General features: G+C 44.1%; 1 protein-coding gene across 1 annotated transcript; it reads left to right on the top strand.

Moving 5' to 3' along the window:
* Window positions 1–633: 633 nt before the first annotated feature.
* Znf667 (zinc finger protein 667) lies at window positions 634–22,591 on the top strand. Its single transcript, XM_051162360.1, has 4 exons — window positions 634–681; window positions 4,268–4,394; window positions 7,749–7,841; window positions 20,983–22,591. The coding sequence occupies exons 1-4, from the start codon at window positions 649–651 to the stop codon at window positions 22,560–22,562; spliced, it is 1,833 nt and encodes a 610-aa protein (XP_051018317.1). The 5' UTR covers window positions 634–648; the 3' UTR covers window positions 22,563–22,591.
* The last annotated feature ends 284 nt before the right edge of the window (window positions 22,592–22,875 follow it).

Here is a 22,875-nt window from a genome sequence, read left to right on the forward strand (position 1 = left end):
ATTTACACATCAAACCCATGCCTGCCCAGCACAGGGCAGATATCAATCTTGTAAACTACTTCTCATACAATCCCATGCCATCTGCTTCTAATAATTTCTATCAAGCTACCTCACATCCATAATACCATCTACTTGCTAATGTTCTTCATGTGGGCCGAATCCTCCATCCATGCTGGCCATGTGCTTCTCTTCCATCTAACCCATGATGGCGAGACCTTCTTCTCCTCTCTTCTCCTACAGTCTCTCTTCTTCCTAAGATCCACTCTGTCTCCCCAAGCCTGGAAGCCTTAGCCACACTTATCTCATTTGCCCTGCCCAGGTGTGATGGCTTTTTATTAATTAGCATCGAAATACATCAGACCAACCCCCAACAATTGCCTGGCACCTGAGTCACCCACCTGTCAGAGGGATGGGCACCTGACCAGGAGGCTACTGTGATCCTAGGAACAGACAGTGTTGTGTGACTCCTTCCTTGCCCCTTCCTGACCCTAAGTGGGTGGGGAGAGGGGACTTGTTCCAGTGCCTTGGCCTGTGGAGAGGTGATGATTGGGGACTGGGGACCTCAGGACCACTCCAAAGGCGGTCTCTCTTTTCTGCCAGTAATCTGCCTCAGCCTCTGAATGTGGACCATCATAGGCGGGAGAAAGGATGCCTGTAGCACGGGGGAAATCAAGATCCAAGGTAAGTGGTGACACACCCCATCCCCACCCCAACCTGGAATATAAGATGTGGGCCCCGTCCATTTTCCTTCTGGGGACTTCCTGCCTATAAGAAGACTGACGTGACACCTGGTGTTCTCCGTTTTCCGTCCTTCCCAGTCTTCACATGACCATTCACGGTCCATTTAGCATCAGCAGGGACACTGCAGCACTCAGAGATGCCTTCCCCAGAAAGAATATGAGAATCCTGTAGTCTCTTTCTCTTGGGGATGGGTACCCAAGTGGGTCCCACTCAGCCAAAGAGGTCAGGTGTGTGCCAGGTCAATCCAGTCGCATCACTTTGCTCTTCCTTGTAAAACCCATACTCACTTGAAGAGGTTTGCCTGGCTACAGTACAAGGAGGAGGAGTATGATTTGAAAATGGAAAAGTGAGGGCTGGAAAGATGGCTCAGAGGTTAAGAGCACCATCTGTTCTTCCGAGGGTCCCAAGTTCGATTCCCAGCAACCACGCAGTGGCTCACAACACCTGTAATGAGATCTGGTGCCTTCTTGTGGTGGGCAGACACACGTGTGGGCAGACTACTGTATAAACAATAAATAAATCTTCAAAAGAAAATGGAAAAGTGAGTGCTGGAGAGATGGCGCAGAGGTTAAGAGCACTGTCTGCTCTTCCAAAGGACCTGAGTTCAAGTCCCAGCAACCACATGGTGGCTCACAACCCTCTATAATGAGGTCTGGTGCCCTCTTCTGGCCTGAAGGTGTACATGCAGGCAGAGCATTGTATACATAATAAATAAATAAATCTTTAAAAATAAAAAAAGAAAAGAAAGGAAAATGGTAAAGTGAGGTGCACCAGCCTTATAGCTAACCTCTGCTTCTCCTCTGGAGATGGGTGCTGAACAGTCAAGCAGATGAGCAGTTTCTCATAAGAAATACTTTTTTTTTTTTTTTTTTTTTTTTAGTCTGGGAATGTTGCTCAGTTAGTACACTCACTGCTTGCTTAAGATTGAACCCTGAGCTGGGGGCGTGGTGGCGCATGCCTTTAATCCCAGCACTCGGGAAGCAGAGGCAGGCGGATCGCTGTGAGTTCAAGGCCAGCCTGGTCTACAAAGCAAGTCCAGGACAGCTAAGGCTACACAGAAACCCTATCTTGAAAAACAAAAAAACTAACTAACTAACTAAATATCTTAATTAATTAATTAATTAATTAATTAAAGTAAATTGAACCCTGAGTTCAGTCCCCAGTACCCCATAAACTGCATAGGGTGGAACATGCCTATGACCTCAGCACGCATGAGATAGAGACCCGAAGATGGAGACTTTAAAGTCATCATCGTTGGCTGTATAGGGTGTTCCAGGCCAGCCTTGGATACACGAGGTCCTGTTTCAAACTAACAAAATACATCTCACCCAGTTACATGTGTTTGTTCTGTCTTGTTGCCCCAGTTACTAAATCAACATACATTCCCTGTTTTTTTTTTTTTTTTTTTCCTGACTTGGTCAGGGTTCAACCACAAGATGGTTTAGCCGAGTCCTCAGCTTAGGTTTTTCCATGATCAAAATCAAATGGTTGATTGACTATATTTTCATTAAGGGGCTTAGGTCCCCTTCCAGGTCTGTTTGTTACTAACGGGCTTAATTCTCATTCTGAACATGTGCTCCCCCGTTTTCACGGTAGCAACACCAAAGGTCAAGCAACCCGGAGCAAGACTAGGTACTCTATATAAGTTACATTTTCCCGGAGCTGAGGAAGATGGTGGTTAAGTGCTTGTCATTCGAGCAGGAGGATCAAGTTAGGATCCCCATTTTAGAAAGCCAGGTGCTGTGGTGGCGCACGCCTTTAATCCCAGCACTTGAGAGGCAGAGGCAGGCGGATCTCTGTGAGTTCGAGGCCAGCCTGGTCTACAAAGGGAGTCTAGGACAGTCAAGGCTACACAGAGAAATCCTGTCTCAAAAAGACAAACAAACAAAAAAGGCAGTAAAAAAAGGCCAGGTTCTATAATATCCATCTATAACCCCACTGCTGGGGAGGTCAAGAGGGAGGCCCCCTTGAGAGATCACTGTCTGACCAGTCTGTCAGAATCGGTGAGCTCCAGATTCAGGGAGAGACGCTGTCTCAAAAAATAAGGTCGAGTTTCATAAGGTCCCACTGATTGATGGTTGATCTTAGGGCCTTGAGCTGTTGGTGATAATGACAGTATGTGATGGAGATTGATTTACATTCAGAAATTTAGATGCACCAAGATAGGAAAGATGTTTTCTTCAGGGCTGTCGAATACACATAGCCAAAACACTAAGAATGTAACATTTATATAATTCCTGATTGTGTCATGGTTCTTCTTGCCATAGGTAATCTATTGAATATATGTATGTAATAATATAAAAGTATATGTATAAGAATAATATAATTAAAGGAAAAAAACGAGGTGGAGAGCGGTTGAGGAATTTGCTGATTGTCGACCTCTGCCCTCCAGGTGCATTAGCATATGTGCACCCGTACACATGTACACACCCAAACGAGCATGTACACACACCCCCAACACACACACACACACACACACACACACACACACACACACACACACAAAATCTTCCTATGTTGTGATAAACCATCAATAACCTGATTAAAGAACATCTTTTTAATTTGGAAGGAGCCAGACTGCACTATTGAGTCCCAGCTCCATTGTTTAGGAATTGTGGGAACTGCAATTAATTCACATCACCACTCTAGTTCTTCTTTTGTTTTTAAGATTTATTTATTTTACATATGAGTGCTCTATCTGCATGTACACCTGCAGGCCAGAAGACAGCATCAGAACCCAGTGAAGATGATTGTGAGTCACTATGTGGTTGCTGGGAATTGAACTTGGGGCCCCTGGAAGAGCAGACAGTGCTCTTAACCGCTGAGCCATCTCTCCAGCCCACAATTCTAGTTCTTAGTTTCCTCATTTGTAGTATTACTATGACCTTCTTAGCAGTGTCTTACCACTACTACAGCTGAGTACAGAGTGAACCCGTATAGTTACGTACCTAGAGAAAAATGCCTTGACTATAAAAACCAGCAAGTCCAAATTGATCTTTTTTGCTTGTTTTTGTAGCCTTGGCTGTCCTAGACTCACTTTGTAGACCAGACTGGCCTCGAACTCACAGTGATCCACCTGCCTCTGCCTCCCGAGTGCTGGGATTAAAGGCGATCTATTTTTTTTTAATGCAGCATGATCTTTAATAATAGTTTTATTATTATATTATTTCATTATTATGTTACATGCTAATAAATTTATTTAATAACTCCACTCTTTTTTTCTTTTTTCTTTTTTTTTTTTTTTGGTTTTTTGAAACAGGGTCTCTCTGTGTAGCCCTGGCCTGTACTCACTTTGTAGACCAGGCTGCCCTCAAACTCACAGCGATCCGCCTGCCTCTGCCTCCCGAGTGCTGGGATTAAAGGCATGCGCTACTATGCCCGGCAACTCCACTCTTTTGGTCTCAGAACCCCTGTCAGGATACGTCTCCCATAGTCACCGTTTCCTCCAGCCATGAAGAAAGAACTTTTGAAGCTCATGATTGAATAGACTTGTAATTTTTTTTTTTTTTTTTTTTTTAAATTTCAGGCACCAGTGACTTTTGGGGACTTAGCCATCTACTTTTCTCAGGAGGAATGGGAGTGGCTGAGTCCCAGTCAGAAGGATTTATACGAAGATGTCATGTTGGAGAATTATCACAATCTGGTGTCACTGGGTAAGGTGTCTTGTGTGAGGGGGTGTCGTGTGTGAGGGGGTGTGCAGCAATCCAGAACCAACTTGTAAAGGGCATATATCAGTAAGGGTCTAGTAAGGGTCTATCAGGAAAACATAAGTCTCTTAAGTTGTGTGCACTTTTTAAAACAGGGTTGTGTGGTGTGTGTGTGTGTGTGTGTGTGTGTGTTTGTGTTTAATTTTTTGGTACAGAGTTTCTCTGTGTAGCCTTGGCTGTCCTGGACTTGCTTTGTAGACCAGGCTGGCCTCGAACTCATAGCGATCTGCCTGCCTCTGCCTCCCGAGTGCTGGAATTAAAGGCATGGCCACCATTCCTGGCATGTATGTGTGTGTGTGTGTGTGTGTGTGTGTGTGTGTGTGTGTGTGTGTTGTGTTTGTGTCTGTTTCTAAATTCCACGGTTGGTTGGTTTTTTTTTTTTTTCTTTCTTTACTGGAGTCACAGAGTTAGACATCAGTTACCATGGTACCGTGGTGGTCAATCAATTTTGGAACATTTTCATTACTCTCCAAAGAAACCCTGTGGTCAAGAACAATTCATTTCCCATGTGTGTGTATCCCTTGTTCTGCCTCTTTGGATTTGCTAATCTGAGCCATATATGGCCTTATCTCACTTGGTATAATGTTTTGAGGTTCACCTCCATTGCAGCACATGTCAGTACTTTATTCTGATTTATTATTGAATGATTACATTGTATGGCTAGACTTCACCTCTTTTATTTGTCATTAACCAGTGGGTGTTTGTGTCATTCTACTTTTAGTGAATTGCTGCTGTGAGCATTCATGAACAGGTTTTGGGGATATAGGTTTTATTTCTCTTGGGTATATATTTATAAATGGAATTGGTGGGTCAGGTGGAAACTGCTTTTTATGATGTAAATATTTTTTGTGTATGGGTGTTTTGCCTGCATGTGTGCATGTGCACCGCGTGTATTCCTGGTGCATATGAAAGCCAGAATGGAGTGTCAGATCCCCTGTAACTGTGAGTCACTCTGTGGATGCTTGGGACCAAACCCAGGCCTTCTGCAAGAGCAGCCATTGCTCTTAACCTCTGAATCACCTCCCATTTCCCATCCCACCCCTGCCATGTGTAGTTTGTTTGGTTTGTTGTTGTTGTTTTCTTTTTTTCTTTCTTTCTTTTTCTTTTTGGTTTTTTTTTTTTCCCTTTGGTTTTTTTTTTGAAACAGGGTTTCTCTGTGTAACAGCTCTGGCTGTCCTGGAACTCGCTCTGTAGACCAGGCTGGCCTTGAACTCATGGAGTGAGATCCACCTGCCTCTGCCTCCCAAGTGCTGGGATTAAAGGCGTGGCACCACCGCCACCTCGCCGTAGGTTTTTTTTTTTTTTTTTTTTTTTTTTTTTAATTGTTGTTTTGAAAGAATGTACTATAAGGTGTTAAAAGGTGAACATAGACACTGATTTAACACAGAGATGGTGACAGGGTTGCAGCTACCTTCTCAAATACTGTGGGGAGGAAGGGAAAAGTTTGATGGCTTTTTCGGGACTAAGAGGAAGAGCCTCCACCCCAGACCCCACACCACCCCAGACCCCACACCCCAAAGCTAGAATTCAGATTTCTGAAAAAGGAGGGGGCATGTGCTACCTGGTTTGCTTATATGAGGCTGGTTCTGTGAACAAGGTGGAAGGGGTTTGAAAGAAACCTGGAGACTGAAATAGAACCCTAACTGGCAAAACTGGCAAAGGGCACATTTAGATTGTAGAGCTTAAGGCCGTGTGAAGTCAAATTGTTTGACTTTGTAAATCCTCAGTGGGTCCAAGTTGTTGTTGTTGTTGTGGTAGTGTGTCTGTGTGTGTGTAACAATTATAGTTTTGTTGTTGTTGTTCGGGTTTTTTTGTTTGTTTGTTTTGTTTTTAGTTTTTCAAGACAAGGTCTCTCAGTGTTAGCCTTGTCTGTCCTGGACTCGCTTTGTAGACCAGACTGGCCTCGAACTCACAGCGATCCGCCTGCCGCGTGCTGGGATTAAAGGCATGCGCCCACCACACCCAGCCACAGTTACAGTTTTTGACATATAGTAATGTATACATGACTTGCTTTTTACTTAATACGTGTAATTTTTTTGGCCGCAGAACCTTGAATGGAGGCCCAACATACTAGAGGATCATAGAGTGACGGTGATTTAAAGCTGAAAGTTGATATCGTTAAGACCTTGTCCCAGAAGCACATAATTTATTTTATAGAGTTAGATAAACAACACCTTGTATGTAACAACTTAGTTTTCATCTTCTCTATATTAAAAAAAATTAAAAACCAACCCTCGCCCTTATCCAACCCAGAATAGCCTGACAACAGAGGAAAGAGGTTACCCCAACACCAAGCAGTTCTTACTTGAGTATCAGGCTTAAGTCACAATTCTGACACTACCTGCCTGGGTCAGTGTCAGGTCCTCAGATTAAGGGCCCGGTGTCACAAGACTATTCCTATCTCAGACACTCATAAATTCACGCTTCTGGAGTTTCCAGCTAACTGTAGGGTGCGGGGCGGGGGGTCCCCCAAACCACGCCCCTTCTAGGCTTGATAGCCTCAGGTTTGTGCTTGCACTTACTAGTTCAGTGTAAGGAATGCTGTACATCGCTGCAGATGAAGAGGTGTACCAGGGATTCCGGGGAAAGAGTGGAGGGAGAGTCTCCATACCCTCTCTGAAAGTGCTACTCCCCACGTGTGCAGCACCCACCATGTTCTCTGCACCCTCCCTTTGGGGCTTATAAAGGCTTCGTTATAATTAATTCGACTGAAAATACCCCCGGCATCTTACTAGTTCTCTTATGAAGTTAAGGGATGGGATGGAGGCTGAAGCTCTCTAATCACTGTTGATTTCTCTGGCTGGTCCTCAGGAGCCTGGGTGTACCTGCTATCCCATTAGCATATGGGAGACACCACTTTGGAGGTTAAAGGTTTTAGGAGGGGGGTTGGTGGTGCCAGGAATCATGAATCTACTTTTTTTTTTTTTCTTTTAAGAACTAACCATATCCTCAGGGCATTGGTGGCACATACCTTTGATCCCAGTGCTTAGGAGGTTGAAGCAAGGCAGATTTCTGAGTTCAAGGCTAGCCTGGTCTACAGAGCGAGTTCCAGGATAGCCAGGGCTACACAGTGAAACCCTGTATCAACCTCCCCCCCCACCCTCCAAAAAAAAAAAAAAGAATAAATCACCATGTCTACCATCATCCCTACCCCCCACTACCACCATTCTGCAGCTGCCCCTCACATTCTGTGTATCCCCACTGTGATGATAAACCCACATTTTATTGACACAAAGCTTGGCTCTGATTTCTGCGGTGTCCCCACGCAGTGATCAATTCCCATATTTGTCCCATGTGCAGGTCTTGTCTCCCGGAGGCCAAATATCATCACCTTGTTGGAGAAAGGGAAGGTACCGTGTGTGACAGAGCCATCGAGACGGCGCCGGGGCCCTGGTGAGTGACCGAGAACCAAGGCCTAAGTCTTACCATTCAAGCTGAGAAAGATGCCAAAGCAGTACATACACTGGGCTGTTGGTAAACAGCAGAAATGCATCTTACGCAGTCCTAGGAGTTGGAAATGCAGATACAGCATCTGGTGGTGGCCCACGTTCAAGTTCATTGATGTTGTCCTCTCATAGAGTACACTGTAAAGGGAAGGGTGAGGGAACAGTATAAAGATGCTAATCTCAGCCCTGCTGACCTCCACATCTTGCTAGTCCCCAGCTGCCCTAGTCTTCAAACTTGAGGCTAGAATTACTGACAGGCCACCTGTCATTTACTTGGGCTCCAGGAATCCAAATCCTGGCTCTTAAGATTGTATGGCAGGCCGGGCAGTGGTGGCGCACGCCTTTAATCCCAGCACTCGGGAGGCAGAGGCAGGCGGATCGCTGTGAGTTCGAGGCCAGCCTGGTCTACAAAGTGAGTCCAGGACAGCCAAGGCTACACAGAGAGACCCTGTCTCAGAAACCACCCCCCCCCCAAAAAAAAGATTATATGGCAAGTGTTTTATCCGCTGAGCCGTATCTCCATCCCAAGGTTCTGTTTTCTGCCTTTCCTCTGTGTGTCGCCCATGAGGGTCAGTTGGTGGATACGTGCATGGATGGATGCCTTGTGGACATCAGATGCCAATGTATGGAATTGTCTCTCCTTCTAACAGGTGGGCCCCAGAAGTCAAGCTAAGGTCATCAGACATAGAAGTAAGAGCCTTTATTGGTTGAACCATCTTACAGGCATTTGCATAGGGTTGAAATCTATTGGTTTGACCCTGTCTTATATTTTCACTTGTGTGTAGACATTCATCTGCCTTCCTTTTGTTTTTGTTTTTGTTTGTTTTGTTTTTGTTTTTTGAGACAGGGTTTCTCTGTGTAACCTTGGCTATCCTGGGGTCAGTTTGTAGACCAGGCTGGCCTCGAACTCACAGCAGTCCACCTGCCTCTGCCTCCGGAGTGCTGGGATTGAAGGTGTGCGCCACCACACCCGCCTCATCTGCCTTCTAAAATTTTGAGTATGTCCTATTTAATTTTAGTTTGCTTTGAAATGTTTTAAAATATTTATTTGTATGTATGGTATGTTCTATGTGCGCGGGCATGTGTGCGCCACAGTGTATGTGTGAAGGTCAGAGAACAACTCTGAAGGAATGGTTCTTTCCTTCCACGTTTATGTAGATTCCGGGGGCATAACTCGGGTCTCCAGGCCTGTGTGACATCACTGGGATTAGCTTTAGCGTGTGCCGTAGTTTAGACTCCCTTCTCGGAAACAGCGTGATGAACTGAAGGGATGTGTTAGCATTCAACAGAGGAAAAGGAGGGTTCGGGGCTGCAGGGATGGCTCAGAACTGGCTGCTCCTCCAGAGGTCCTGAGTTCAATTCCCAGCAACCACATGGTGGCTCACTACCATCTAAAATGTGATCTGAGCCGGGCATGGTGGTGCACGCCTTTAATCCCAGCACTCGGGAAGCAGAGACAGGTGGATCGACCTGAGTTCGAGGCCAGCCTGGTCTAAAAAGGGAGTCCAGGACAGCCAAGGCTACACAGAGAAACCCTGTCTCAAAAAACCAAAAAAAAAAAAAAAAAAGTGATCTGATGCCCTCTTCTGGCCTGCATGCAGGTGTACATGCAGGCAGAGCACTGTATACATAATAAATGAATAAATCTTTTAAAAAAAGAAGAAGAGAAGGAGGGATCCTCAGTAAACAAAGGTGCAAAGGGAAAAATAAGGAAGTGTCTATAAAGATGGCTCAATGGTTATGGGTACTGCTGTTCTTGTAGAGGAGTGGGCAACCGTAACTCCAGCTCCAAGGAGATTCAACACCATTATCTAGCCTCTCAATGACCTGGGCTTCTGAACATACCCACACACGGACACATATATAGATTAAAAAAAAAAAAAAAAATCCCCAAAGCTTGAAAAACAGGTAAAGGAAAACCAATGGGATTAGAACCAGGAAGGATTCTAGGATAAATCTCAGAAAATTTTAAGAGTTTTATTTTTTTATTTACTTATTTTAAATATATATATACACATATACACATACACACACACACACACACACACACACACACACACACACACACACACATATATAAAGTTTAGGTGCCAGCAGAGGCCAGAGAAATCAGATTCACCTACATCTACAGCTAGGTGGTTGGTTGTAAACTACCCAGTGTGTGTGCTGGCCCTGAACTTGGGTCCTCTGCAGCAGTATGCACTCCTAACTACTGAGCCATCTCTCCAGCCCCCAATTTAAAAAAAAAAAATCTTTTATGTATTCTTTGAGGTTTTTATACTTGTATGTATTATATTTATGTGAAGGGACTCCAGCCAGCCCGAGCTCTGCCAGGCCCTGCCCTCTCATTCAGTCTGCCTTGCTAAAAACCCTTCAATTACATTCCTAAAGCTAGCCACCACGGTCTGTTCCCTTATTTGGCCACTTCCTCTTCCTGAGGCTGACTACCAAGGTTCCACTATCAAAGTATTAAATCAAGAGCCCCTTTTGGCTCACCTAGTTAACACGGCCAGTCAAAACGAAACACCTCATCCTAACATGGGGTTTCCCCCTTTTTTACCTGGATGGGCTGCCATTTGCCTATGGGCCACACCCGTTTGCTCTCTATCCCTCGGGGACAAACACTCCTTCCTGCTCTCCCTTGTCCCCCTGCCCTTCGCCCTCGTCCTCTGTATCCTGTGTTTGCCTCCCTGCCCTTTGTCCCTCTGAGCCAATAAATCTCCTTTGTGCTGAGAACATGGTCTTGGGTGTCTTGTGCTGAATTCAGGTCCCTTTAAGAATCTACATGCAACTCAGCCTTCCAAATAACACTCCCTACATGCCCCTCTTCCACTTGTTTGTTTTGTTTGTCGTAAACCACTGTGTCCTTTTTAGTGTCGCCTGATAGAACACTGACTGATCTTGTTGGCTTGATCTTGGATAAGTGACCATAACTGTACTCAGTTCATGAGTATATAATGACCACACTCCTTTCCATCCTGGCTCTTTTTAAAAATAAATTTATTTCGTTTTATTCCGTGTGCATTGGTGTAAGGGTGTCATGTTCCCTGGAGCTGGAGTTACAGACAGTTGGGAGGTGCCATGTGGGTACTAGGAATTGAACCCGGGTCCTTTGGAAGAGGAACCAGTGCTCTTAACCACTGAGCCATCTCTCCAGCCCCTACATCCTGACTTGTAACGTTCTTTCTACCTCCTTCTCCGTGGTATTCTGTGAGCCTCAGGGAGCCAGATTTCTTCTTGTTCATCTGATCTTGTTGCTTCACGGTGAAATTTTCTGTTGCTTCCTTTAATTCCTCGTTTTACCAGAATGTTTTGTTATTTCTCCTAATAATAATTATGATAGTTGTTACCAGATGTTGTTTTAAATGAAAATCCCAAACGTTCTAAAAAAAAACAAAACAAAACCAAAAACCTGCTAGCTCGGAGAGGCAGAGAAAGCACCCCAGCTGACCATCCTACTTAGCTCATGTCCCGATGGAAAAGGCCCAAAATCTCACTAGCTCAGCTGACAACCCGGGAGGAAAGGGCCAAAAAGCAAAAGGCCAAAGAGCTGAAGAGCTCAAACGCTAAAGAGCTAAAAGCGCCTTCTGCTTCTACAAGCTGTTTTAAATACCCTTCAACTCAAACTCCCTCCTATTCTTTTTTTTTTTTAATTTAAGATTTATTTATTTACATATATAAGCACTTTATTTGCATGCGTGACTGTGACAGAAGAGAGCACCAGACAGAAGAGGGCACCAGATCTCACTATAGATGGTTGTGAGCCACTGTGTGGTTGCTGGGAATTGAACTCAGGACCTCTGGACAAGCAGTCAGTGCTCTTAACCCCTGCACCATCTCTCCAGCCCTGTCCCTCCTATTCTTTAATCCCTGTTAGCTGGTTTCTTGCTCTGCCTCTTGACCTAGGGTCCACTTTATTAAATCCCGTGTACTGGAAGCTCTTGGATTAAATGTGTGTGTGTTAGGGCTCAACCACGCCAAACAAAAGACAGGTTTTTTTTTTTTTTAAATACAGTTCCCAATCTCAGGGATCACAATGGGATGGAGTATCTTGCAACAATGAGATAACTGAACAGTTGCAGGAACTTTTCCCCCTAGCGTTCATGGAGCATCATGGGATTCATAGTTCATACTGTCCAGACATGAGAAAGGTAAAGTGGTTCTAGACTGTATATTGTTTAGTACTTCTCGCAAGGGCTGGGTTGGTACTCCAAAGCCAAACACGTCCTGTTAAGGACAAAACATGTATGGCTAGTCTTCTGTCTTTTTTTTTTTTTTTTTTTTAAGATTTTATTTTTTTTAAAGACTTATTTACTTATTATGTATACAGATCTCGTTATAGATGGTTGTGAGCCAACATGTGGTTGCTGGGAATTGAACTCATGACCTTTGGAAGAGCAGTGAGTACTCTTAACCTCTGAGCCATCTCTCCAGTCCTAGTCTTCTGTCTTAATTACCTTTCTGTCCATTGTGCTAAAATATTCTGACCAAGTCAACTTAAGGTGTATTAGTCACTCTTCTGTGGCTGTAGAGAGACGCCGTTGGCACATCTTTTTAGCTATTTTACTGAGTTCTTACATCTCTACCTTTCTTCCAACCCTGTTTCCACTCTTAATTCCTTCCAACCCCACAACACTAGGTAGAAGAGAAAGAAGGTTAGGGGGCGAGGGCCATAGACTTCGATAGACTACTTCCTGCCGATCAGGGACGTAGAGTTCCTTGAGGCAAGTCTAAACTTTGTTGTCAGAATCTCCAGCAGCCCAGCGAACCAGCAATCCAGCATCAATACCACACACAACAGCAAACACAGCAGAAGGATGAGCCAGCAGCAGCAGTGGGGGCAGCAGCAGCCACCACACATCCGCTCGGGGCTCCCCCATTTATACCTCTTCAGCATCCACAGAGTTAAACTGTGTGCAGCCTGTCGAAGACTACGCCCCTGCTAGTGCACAAGGCAAACTGTAATCACCTGCCGTGAAGCAGCCTCTTATCCCGCACCTGAGATTAAAATAAAATACATATTCACATAACATAGCTGGGTTTTTAAAAAATAAATCAAAGCTCTTACTACAAGGCACCATGAACAAGGCAACTCATAAAAGAAAGCATTTAATTGGGGTTTACTTATGTGGTTATGATGGCAGAAAGCAAACAGACACGGCAAACTGGAGCAGTAGCTGAGAGATTTACATCCTTGTCTGCAGGTGGAGAGAGACAGACAGATAGACAGACAGAGACAGAGACTGGGCCTGGGCCTGGTGTGTTCTTTGGGAATCTCAAAGCCTGCCCCCAGTCACACACTCACTCCAAAAAGGCCACACCCCCTGTTCCCAAACTGTTTCGTTAGCTGGTGACTATGCATTCCAATGTGTGAATCTATAGGTGACTATGCATTCGAATGCGTGAACCTATAGTTCACAATTATGATGTTAAGTTCATCACGATGAAGTCACAACAGCATGAGGCAGACGTGACTATCAAGAATTCACGGATGCCTGTGAACATCTCGCGTTCTTTTTATGTAGCCCAGGACCTTAGCTGTGGAGTAGTGTCACCCACTGTTATCCTGCGCTATTCTTGGGAGAGGTGTATAAGAGATTGGTATCAGCTCAGGACCCCTTAAGCCCCAAGTTCTCAGCACAAACAAGATTTATTTGCCCAGAGGGACACAGAGGGCAGGGAATAAGACACAAAGACAGGAGATAGACAATGAGAGGAGAGGGACAGGGGTATTTGTCCTCGTGGTGGTTAGGGACAAAGGACAGTCTCTGGATAGAGAGGAGACAGAGGTGGCCCACAGGAAAGTGAAAATCTATAAAGGTAAAAGGGAGCCGGGTGTGGTGGCCCACGCCTTTAATCCCAGCACTCGGGAGGTAGAGGCAGGCGGATCGCTGTGAGTTCGAGGCCAGCCTGGTCTACAAAAGTGAGTCCAGGACAGCCAGGAGTGTTACACAGAGAAACCCTGTCTCGAAAAACCTAAATAAAATAAAATAAAATAAATAAGGATAAAAGGGGAAACCCTGGGTTAGGATGAGGTGTTTAGTTTTTATTGGTTATGCTAATTAGGTGAGCCAACGGGAGCTTTTGATTTCTGTACTTCAATACTTTGATAGCTGGACCTTGATATTCAGCCTAGGAAGGAGGAAGTGTCCAAATTGTTAGGGAGTCCGCTTAGATCCGATATAACTCAAACACCAGGTCAATGCGGACGGCAAAAATGTATTGTAATCAAGCCACTACTGATCAATCAGCTACAGAACAGACTGGGGAGCTTAACCACAACCCTGAAGGGACATTGTACAGCATATTTACAGGATGAAACCATAAAGCAAGGGGAATCGGGGTGGGCTGTAGCACCGTCCAATCATATTTTGACATAAGGTTTCAACAAGGGAGGACAGGAGTTGGTTCCTGGGCCTGGGAACATGAACTTAGTTGACCCAGCCAGCAAGATGGAGTTGTCCCTGAGACATCTGGGCTCAGACAACTGTCTCCTTATAACAGAAGCTGTTCAGCTCTTGGGAAGTCCCCAGCTTTCCTAGGGCCTGGGCCCTTAAACTTGTTTTTTTCCCTATGATTAAACGGAGTCTAAAAACAAAATGGCACTACTTAGAACAAGTTTCTTTTGCTTGTTCCCAACAAAATAAGCAAATAGACCTTGATGGCTAGCTTTGAGAATATAATCTAGGGCTGGAGAGATGGCTCAGCGGTTAAGACCACCCGTCTGCTCTTCTAGAGGTCCTGAGTTCAATTCCCAGCAACCACATGGTGGCTCACAACCATCTCTAATGAGATCAAGGTGCCCTCCTCTGGTGTGCAGGCACACATCCAGGCAGTACACTGTATATGTAATGAATAAATCTGAAGAAGAAGAAGAAGGAGAAGAAGAAGAAGAAGAAGAAGAAGAAGAAGAAGAAGAAGAAGAAGAAGGAGAAGAAGAAGAAGAAGAAGAAGAAGAAGAAGAAGAAGAAGAAGAAGAAGAAGAAGAAGAAGAAGAAGAAGAAGAAGAAGGTGGTAATCTAGGGCTGGAGAGATGGCTCAGTGGTTAAGACCACCTGTCTGCTCTTCCAGAGGTCCTGAGTTCAATTCCCAGCAACCACATAGAGGCTCACAATCATCTATAATGAGATCTGGTGCCCTCTTCTGGTGTACAGGCAGAACACTGTATATGTAATAAATAATTCTTAAAAAAATAAATAAATAAAAAGAATGTAATCTAATGGTTTCTTAACAAGGCAGAGGGAATGGGGGAGAAGGACAAGACCTCCCAGAGCCATGCTTGTGAGCTGGCTAGAGCCCCTTCAAGGTAGACAAATATCTACTCAGCCCAGACGGAACCAATGACAGCCAACTTGACAAACCAATGAGTTTTATTTGAGCTACTTAGAGAAGCAGAAATGACTCAAAGACAGCTGCATCACCAAGGCCCACCCCAGCTGGGGTGAGGGTTCACATGAACCGGAAACCTAGAGCATACCACACATATCCTGCAGACAACCCACATGTGTCCTATTGTAGTGACACTGGACTAAACCTCTTCCAGGCAGCTCACCTGGTCTCTGTTTCTTCCAGGCAGCTGGTTTGGTTTTCTGAGTCTTCTTTTTTTTTTTATTTTATTAATTTATTCATATTACATCTCACTTGTTATCCCATCCCTTGTATCCTCACATTCTTCCCTCCCTCCCATTTTCCCCTTACTCCCCTCCCCTATGACTGTGACTGAGGGAGACCTCCTCCCCCTGTATATGCTCATAGGGTATCAAGTCTCTTCTTGGTAACCTGCTATCCTTCCTCTGAGTGCCACCAGGCCTCCCTATCCAGAGGACGTGGTCAAATATGAGGCAGCAGAGTTCATGTGAAAGTCAGACCCCACTCTCCACTCAACTGTGAAGAATGTCCTGTCCATTGGGTAGATCTGGGTAGCGGTTCGAAGCCAGAACCTGGAAACAGCCTAAGTGTCCCTCAGTAGAAGAATGGATAAAGAAACTGTGGTACATTTACACTATGGAATACTACTCAGCTGTTAAAATCAAGGAATTTCCGAAATTTGTGGACATATGGATTGAACTAGAAATGATCATAATGAGTGAGTTCACCCAGAAGCAGAAAGAGTCAAATGGTATATACTCACTTATATCTGGACACTAGCCCAAGGGGCATGTCCCATGAATGTCTTCACTTATCCGGAAAGTGGGACAGAGGGGAGGGCATCCTATTGGGACTCTAGATGAGAGAAGCATGGGAGAATGGGGAAATAGAAGGATCCAGAGGGTCCTAGAAACCTACAAGTAGAACATTATGATAGCCAGATCTGGGCCCAGGAGTCCTGCTCAAACTATGGCACCAGCCAAGGACAATACGTGCAGTAAACTTCGAACCCCTACCCAGATCTAGCCCATGGACAGAACATTCTCCACCGAGTCTTCTTTAGAACTTACCTTCCTTTGTCTGAGAGGGACCCTCAGCTTTTATTATTTACTCTGGTTGGGTGAGGGGGAGACACTAGTGAATCTGGTCAGTTTCAGGGACTTCCTGATACTTATCAGCCTGCCCAAGGAGCTTCCCAGTGGGATGGAATGTTTCAATCTCAGGGGCCCTGACTCAGGGGCTGTGTTACACAACAGCATGGCAGACAGCTCACGAAAGTTATAAAACTGGAGCATACTGTACAACTTGCAAGCAGCCTGACAGGTTGGAGAGTATCATGGCTGTTGTAGGCAGCTTAGGTAGTGTGCGCCTCCTTTTTTTTTTTTTTTGATTGAGAATGCCTTTCAGAAAACTTTATTGCTTTATATATGCTCAGGGAGGGAGAATCCTGATATATCTAGTCAATTTCGGGAACTTTCCGAAGACTTTGATGTTCACTTCCTGAACTTATTAACAAGCCTCTCTCTACAGGATAAAACGATTTTTATCTCTCCTTAGGATATCCTGTGTCTTAATGAGTTTACTTGCATGATTGAATATTTCATGTACTTTTAACACCCTCTATCTTAATGAGCTTCCCTTTTATAACATACTAGTTTTTTTTTTTCCCCACCTCCTTTTTTTTTCTTTTTTTTTTTTTTTTTTTTCTTTTTTTTTTTCTTTTGGTTTTTCGAGACAGGGTTTCTCTGTGTAGCCTTGGCCATCCTGGACTCACTTTGTAGACCAGGCTGGCCTCGAACTCACAGCGATCCGCCTGCCTCTGCCTCCCGAGTGCTGGGATTAAAGGCGTGCGCCACCATCGCCCGGCAACATCCTACCTCTTAATGAGCTTCCCTCCAAGATGGAAGATTTTAACCCTAGAGGAAAGTGCTATGCAACACCCACAGTGGGAAAGTTTATCCTAATTAAGATAATCCTCCACAAAAAAAAAAAGATAATCCTCCACAAACATGCCCAGTAGCCTGTCTCTCGGGTGATTTTAGATGGTATCAAGTTAACAATTGAGATAGTCAAATCTTCTAAAAATTAGTTAAGTGAAGATACTTTGGGTTTCCTGGTTCTTTTTGTTCTTAATGACTCAACATCAATAACCAATCAAAGCTTCAGTTCTCAGGTGTTAGAACACCAGAGTTGCAAATAGAGGAGACAGTATGGACCAGAAAATTTGTGCTTCTCAGAAGAATCCTATCAGGTAGCCACTGTATCCATTTAATTGACATTTTTAACACTGTGTTGTTGTGTGTGTGCACGCACGCATGTGCATGAGCATGTGTGTGCATGTACCACGGTGCATTATTTGTAGATGAGAGGACAACTTGAAGTTTGCTCTTCTTCTACCCTGTTGGTCCTAGAGATCAAATACAAGACAAGTTTGATGGCAAATACTTCAAAAAAAAAAAAGTGAGCCATCTGGTCAACCCAATTGTATCCAATTTAAAGAGCATGTGGGGCCTGGAGAGATAGTCAGCAATTAAGATTTGTATTGCTTATAACAATTATAGTACTTATGTTATTACCGTCACCCACATAGGGCTTCTCTAATATTTTTGTTAATCTGGTATGACCCAAATACTATTGAATGTAATCAGTGTTTTTATAAAGAGATGCTCTGCATGTTGGCACAGGACACACCAAGGTCAAGTTCTCAGCACAAGGGAGACTTACTTGATCCAGAGGCACAAAGGGCAGGGAATAAGAGACAAGACAGGACACAGAGGATGAGGGAGAAGGGAAGAGGAACAAGAAAAAAAAAGGGGAAGGTTTATTTGCCCTGGAGGGACAAAGGACGGCCTCTGAATAGAGAGGAGACAGATGTGGCTCATAGACCAAATGGTGGTTTATAAAGGTGCAAGGGGAAACCACATGTTAGGATGAGGTGTTTAATTTTTATTGGGCACGTTAATTAATGTAGCCAAAAGGAGCCTTTTGATTGCTGGGCTTGCTAGTCAACCTTGTGGGGCTCCCTTTAATCCAATATAGTTCAAACACCAGGTCAGTGTAGGTGACAAGAATTTATTGTACTCAGGCTGTGACTGGTGGATCAGGGCCGCAGAACAGACTCTGAACTGCGACCCCTGAAGGGATGTTATACAGTATATTTAGAGGATGAAACCATGGACTGGAGAGATGGCTCAGTGGTTAAGAGCCCTGTCTGCTCTTCCAAAGGTCCTGAGTTCAATTCCCAGCAACCACATGGTGCCTCACAACCACCTATACTGAGATCTGGTGCCCTCTACTGGCGTGTAGGCTAACATGCAGGCAGAACGTATTATAAATAAATAAATCTTAAAAAAAAAAAAAAAAAGAATGAAACCATAAAGCAAGGGGGAGCTTGGTGGGCTGTAGCATTGTCCAATCATATTTTGACATAGGGGTTGAGCAAGGGAGTTTCCATCAGATGGGATAAGAGTAGGTGCCTGAGCCTGGGAACATGAACTTAGTTGACTCTGTCAGCAAGATGGTTCCTGGGATGGGTGGGCACAGGCACCTGTTCCCTTACAACAGAAGCTATCCAGCTGTTGGGAAATCCCCCAGCTCCCCTAGGGCCTTGGACCTTGAATTTATTTATTTTTTTCCTGTGATTAAATGGAGTCAGAAAACAAAATGGCAGTCCTTAGAATAAGTCTCTTTTGCGTGTTCCCAACATAAGTGGCCAAATAAGGGAATGGACCTTGGTGGCTAGCTTTAGGAATGTAATCTAATGGTTTACGAGGGAGAAGCAATGAGGGAAGGCCTCCTGCTAGAGCCCTGCTTGCCATGCTCTGATTGGCTACAGCCCACCATTCACAATTTGGTGTATATTTATTTTATACTCACGTAGCATAGCCCACATCATACCAGCCACATTTTAGGTACCCAGGCAGTACATATGACGAGTTGCTACTGTGTTGGACAGCACAGTTATAAATCATTTACTCTGTTGATTGTGCCCCCCCCCCAAAAAAAAAAAACTAAGGTCTATAGTCATTGTGCTATGTAAGTACTTTATTATTTGGAAAATAATTCTTTTAAAGGTACTTTAAAAAAAATGTTTTTTTTGAGACAGTGCCTTGTTATGTTGACTTGCAACTCAGCAAGTGTCCTGAGCTGACTCTGAATTCAGAATCTTCTGGCCTCTGCCTCCTGAGTACTGGGGTTACCGACATAACACCACCGAATTACTGGCACAAAGTAATTATTTTGAGCCATTTTGGACCAATGTGTCCTACTCCAGTTTGACCTTTTAGCTTAATATGTTACGTTGTTTCCTTGGAGTTCCCCCCCCCCCATTCTAAGTTTAAAGTTATCATAGTCTGAAATGTTCACTCAGTCCTGATTGTTCATATATTTGTGGTTTTTAAGATTTGATAGTCAAGAACATGCTTTTAGGATTTATAGCTTTATAGAGGTAATCGCTCAGTTTAAAAGTATAATCCATCTGAGCAACGACGGCGCATGCCTTTAATCCCAGCACTCGAGAGGCAGAGGCAAGTGGATCTCTGAGTTCGAGGCCAGCCTGGTCTACAGAACGAGTTTCAGGACAATCAGGGCTACACAGAGAAACCATGTCATGGAAAAAAAAATGGAGGAGGAAAAAAGAGCAGGAAGAGGAGGAGGAGGAGGAAAGAAGGAAAGCTAACTTATTTTTTAAGTATAATCCATTTTTCCATTAATTTCTAAGTTTGATGTCAACATAATCCAGTTTTAGATGATTTTCATCACATGGGTAATATCTTTCTTATTCATTTATACTTAGTTTCTATTTTCACCTTTAGTCTTCAAGTAACCACTTAATATTTCCAGATAGATATTCCCTTTTATGAATACCTCATATAGTAAAATGCATTTAACCAATCAACAGTCCATGGAGTTAAATGTACGAAATGTGGTATGAAATATATTGCATACACAAACACTTGATTTATTCACTTCCAAATTCCCAACGTTCCTGAATTCCATTAACTAATATTTCTGGAAAGCCATGTCCTGCTTTCATTTCCTGTTGCTGTGATTAAACACCCAGAAAAAAAAAAAAAAGCAATATAAAGGAGAAAGGGTTTATTGGTTCACAATTCCAGGTTACACTCCATCACTGAGGGAAAGTTAAGGCTGCAGGAACTTGAAGCAACCCACTTTATCCACAGTTAAGAGCAGAGGAGTGAATTAATGCATGCACTGCTCAGCTTGCTTGCTCCTTTTTATTCACTATGGAACCCCAAGCCAATGGAATGGTGCCACCCGCAGTGGATTAAGGTAATTAAGATATTCTCAGAGACGCCCTCTCTTCCTGGATTTTGTCACACTGATGATTAAAACTAATTATGGCAGCCGGGCGATGGTGGCGCACGCCTTTAATCCCAGCGCTCAGGAGGCAGAGGCAGGTGGATTGCTGTGAGTTCGAGGCCAGCCTGGCCTACAAAGTGAGTCCAGGACGGCCAAGGCTACACAGAGAAACCTTGTCTCGGAAAACCAAAACCAACCAACCAAACAAACAAACAAACAAAAAACCCAAACTAATTATCGTAAGACCTTAGTATAGTAATGGGACTATAGTAAAGATAAATTGTTCTTCGTAACATGAGTTATTATAATCACTAATTTTAATGACTCCCTTTTTTAATTATACAAGCTTCATTTCTTCAGCACAGGAAAACCAACTCTAACTTCTTGGTGTCTTCCAGAATTGGGCTCTAAGTGTGAGACCAAGAAGCTACCACCAAATCAATGTAACAAACCTGGGCAAAGCATCTGTACGAAAGCAGTGTCTTCACAACCAAAGGATCCCACAGGGAAAGCAAAACCTAACAAAAATTCATTCCCAAGAAAACCCAAGAAAGGACATTCAGGCAAGAAGTCTTTAAAGTGTAATCGTTGTGAGAAAACCTTTTCTCGAAGCTTATCCCTTAAACTTCATCAAGACTTTCACACTGGAGAGAGGTCTTACGCGTGCAGTCATTGCGGACAAGTTTTCAGGCAGATCTTCTCCCTCATTCTTCATGGGAGAGTTCACAGTCAGAATAAAAGCTACGAATGCGATAAATGTGGGGAAATCTTTAATAAAAAATTGACTCTTACGATACACAGGAGAATTCATAGTGGAAACGGATATTTTAACAATGGGAAGGCCTCAGATCCATGCCCGCAGCTCAGTGTACACCCTAATAATCACATTGTTGAGAGCATTCACCACTGCAGGAAATGTGGGAAAGCCTTCAGGCGGGTGTCGTCCTTTTTACTTCATAAGAGAGTTCACACTAGAGACAAAATACAAAAATACAACAAACACGGGAGAGGCTGCAAAAAGGGACAAGCCCTTGCACATAGAAGGATCTGTATTGGAAAGAAAATTCATGAAAGCAGGAAGGTCTTAATTCAGAGTCCCGGGCGGAGAACTCGCTGCCTGGAAAATCCTTTCATGTGTAGGAAGTGTGGGAAGTCCTTTAGTAGGGTCCCGCCGTTGATGCTTCACCAGAGGAGTCACGCTTCCGGGAAACCCTACAAATGTGATAAATGCCGGAAAGACTTTGGACGGCTTTCGACCCTGATCCTGCACCTACGAACTCATAATGGGGAGAAGCGGTATGAGTGCAATAAGTGTGAGAAAGTCTGCTATCGGCTTTCAGCCCTCATTCAACACCAGAAAGTTCATAAGAGGAAAAAGAAACTCATCGCGTGCAAGGAGTGCGGAAAGATGTTTTGCGGGATTAAAAACCTTAAAGTGCACCTGAACATCCATTCAGAAGAGAAACCTTTCAAGTGCGACAAGTGTAGTAAGGTCTTTGGCCGCCAGTCGTTTCTTCTTGAACACCGAAGGATTCACACCGGGGAAAAGCCCTATCAGTGCGAGGAGTGTGGCAAAGCGTTCAGCCACCGAATATCTCTGACCCGACACAAGAGGATTCACAGCGAAGACAGACCTTACGAGTGTGAGCAGTGTGGGAAAGCCTTCAGCCAGGGCGCTCACCTTGCGCAGCATGAGAGAATCCACACGGGAGAGAAGCCTTATGCCTGCAGAACGTGTAAGAAGTCCTTCACCCAGCGCATATCCCTCATCCTGCACGAAAGAAGTCACACTGGGGAGAAGCCCTACGAGTGTACTGAATGTGGGAAGGCGTTCAGTAGCGGCTCAGATCTTATTCGCCATCAGAGAAGTCATTCCTCCGAGAAGCCGTATGAATGTAGCAAATGCGACAAGGCCTATAGTCGGAGCTCATCTCTGATCAGGCATCAGAGCACACACTCCTCGGAGGAAAAATCCTAAGAGTTGTTGGCTGAATCTGCCGACAGCTACGAGGATGGTCAAAGAAGTGCTCAGAGCCATGGAGAACGTGTGCAAGTGCCCTTGACTTCCGACCACGTACGTCCCGATAAACTCACCGCTGGTTGCAGCATTTGAAACAAATATATATATATATATATATATATATATATATATATATATATATATATATATATATATATATATTTAATATGTCTAGCCTACCAAATGTGAGCCTTCATCAGCACAGTCCACTGTGAAGTCCCAGTTGTTCGCTTTCCAGATTGCATGGCTTCCTGGAAGCTGCGGCACCATG

The sequence above is a fragment of the Acomys russatus genome, chromosome 19 (assembly GCF_903995435.1).
Source record: "Acomys russatus chromosome 19, mAcoRus1.1, whole genome shotgun sequence".
Lineage (NCBI taxonomy): Eukaryota > Metazoa > Chordata > Mammalia > Rodentia > Muridae > Acomys > Acomys russatus.

What these genes read in the sequence shown, in the direction of transcription:
- Znf667 (XM_051162360.1), top strand. Translation starts at nt 649, where the DNA reads ATGCCTGTAGCACGGGGGAAATCAAGATCCAAG. An exon ending in GGGGGAAATCAAGATCCAAG is followed by an intron (nt 682 to 4,267) that starts GTAAGTGGTGAC and finishes TTTAAATTTCAG; the next exon opens with GCACCAGTGACTTTTGGGGA. An exon ending in GAGACGGCGCCGGGGCCCTG is followed by an intron (nt 7,842 to 20,982) that starts GTGAGTGACCGA and finishes GGTGTCTTCCAG; the next exon opens with AATTGGGCTCTAAGTGTGAG.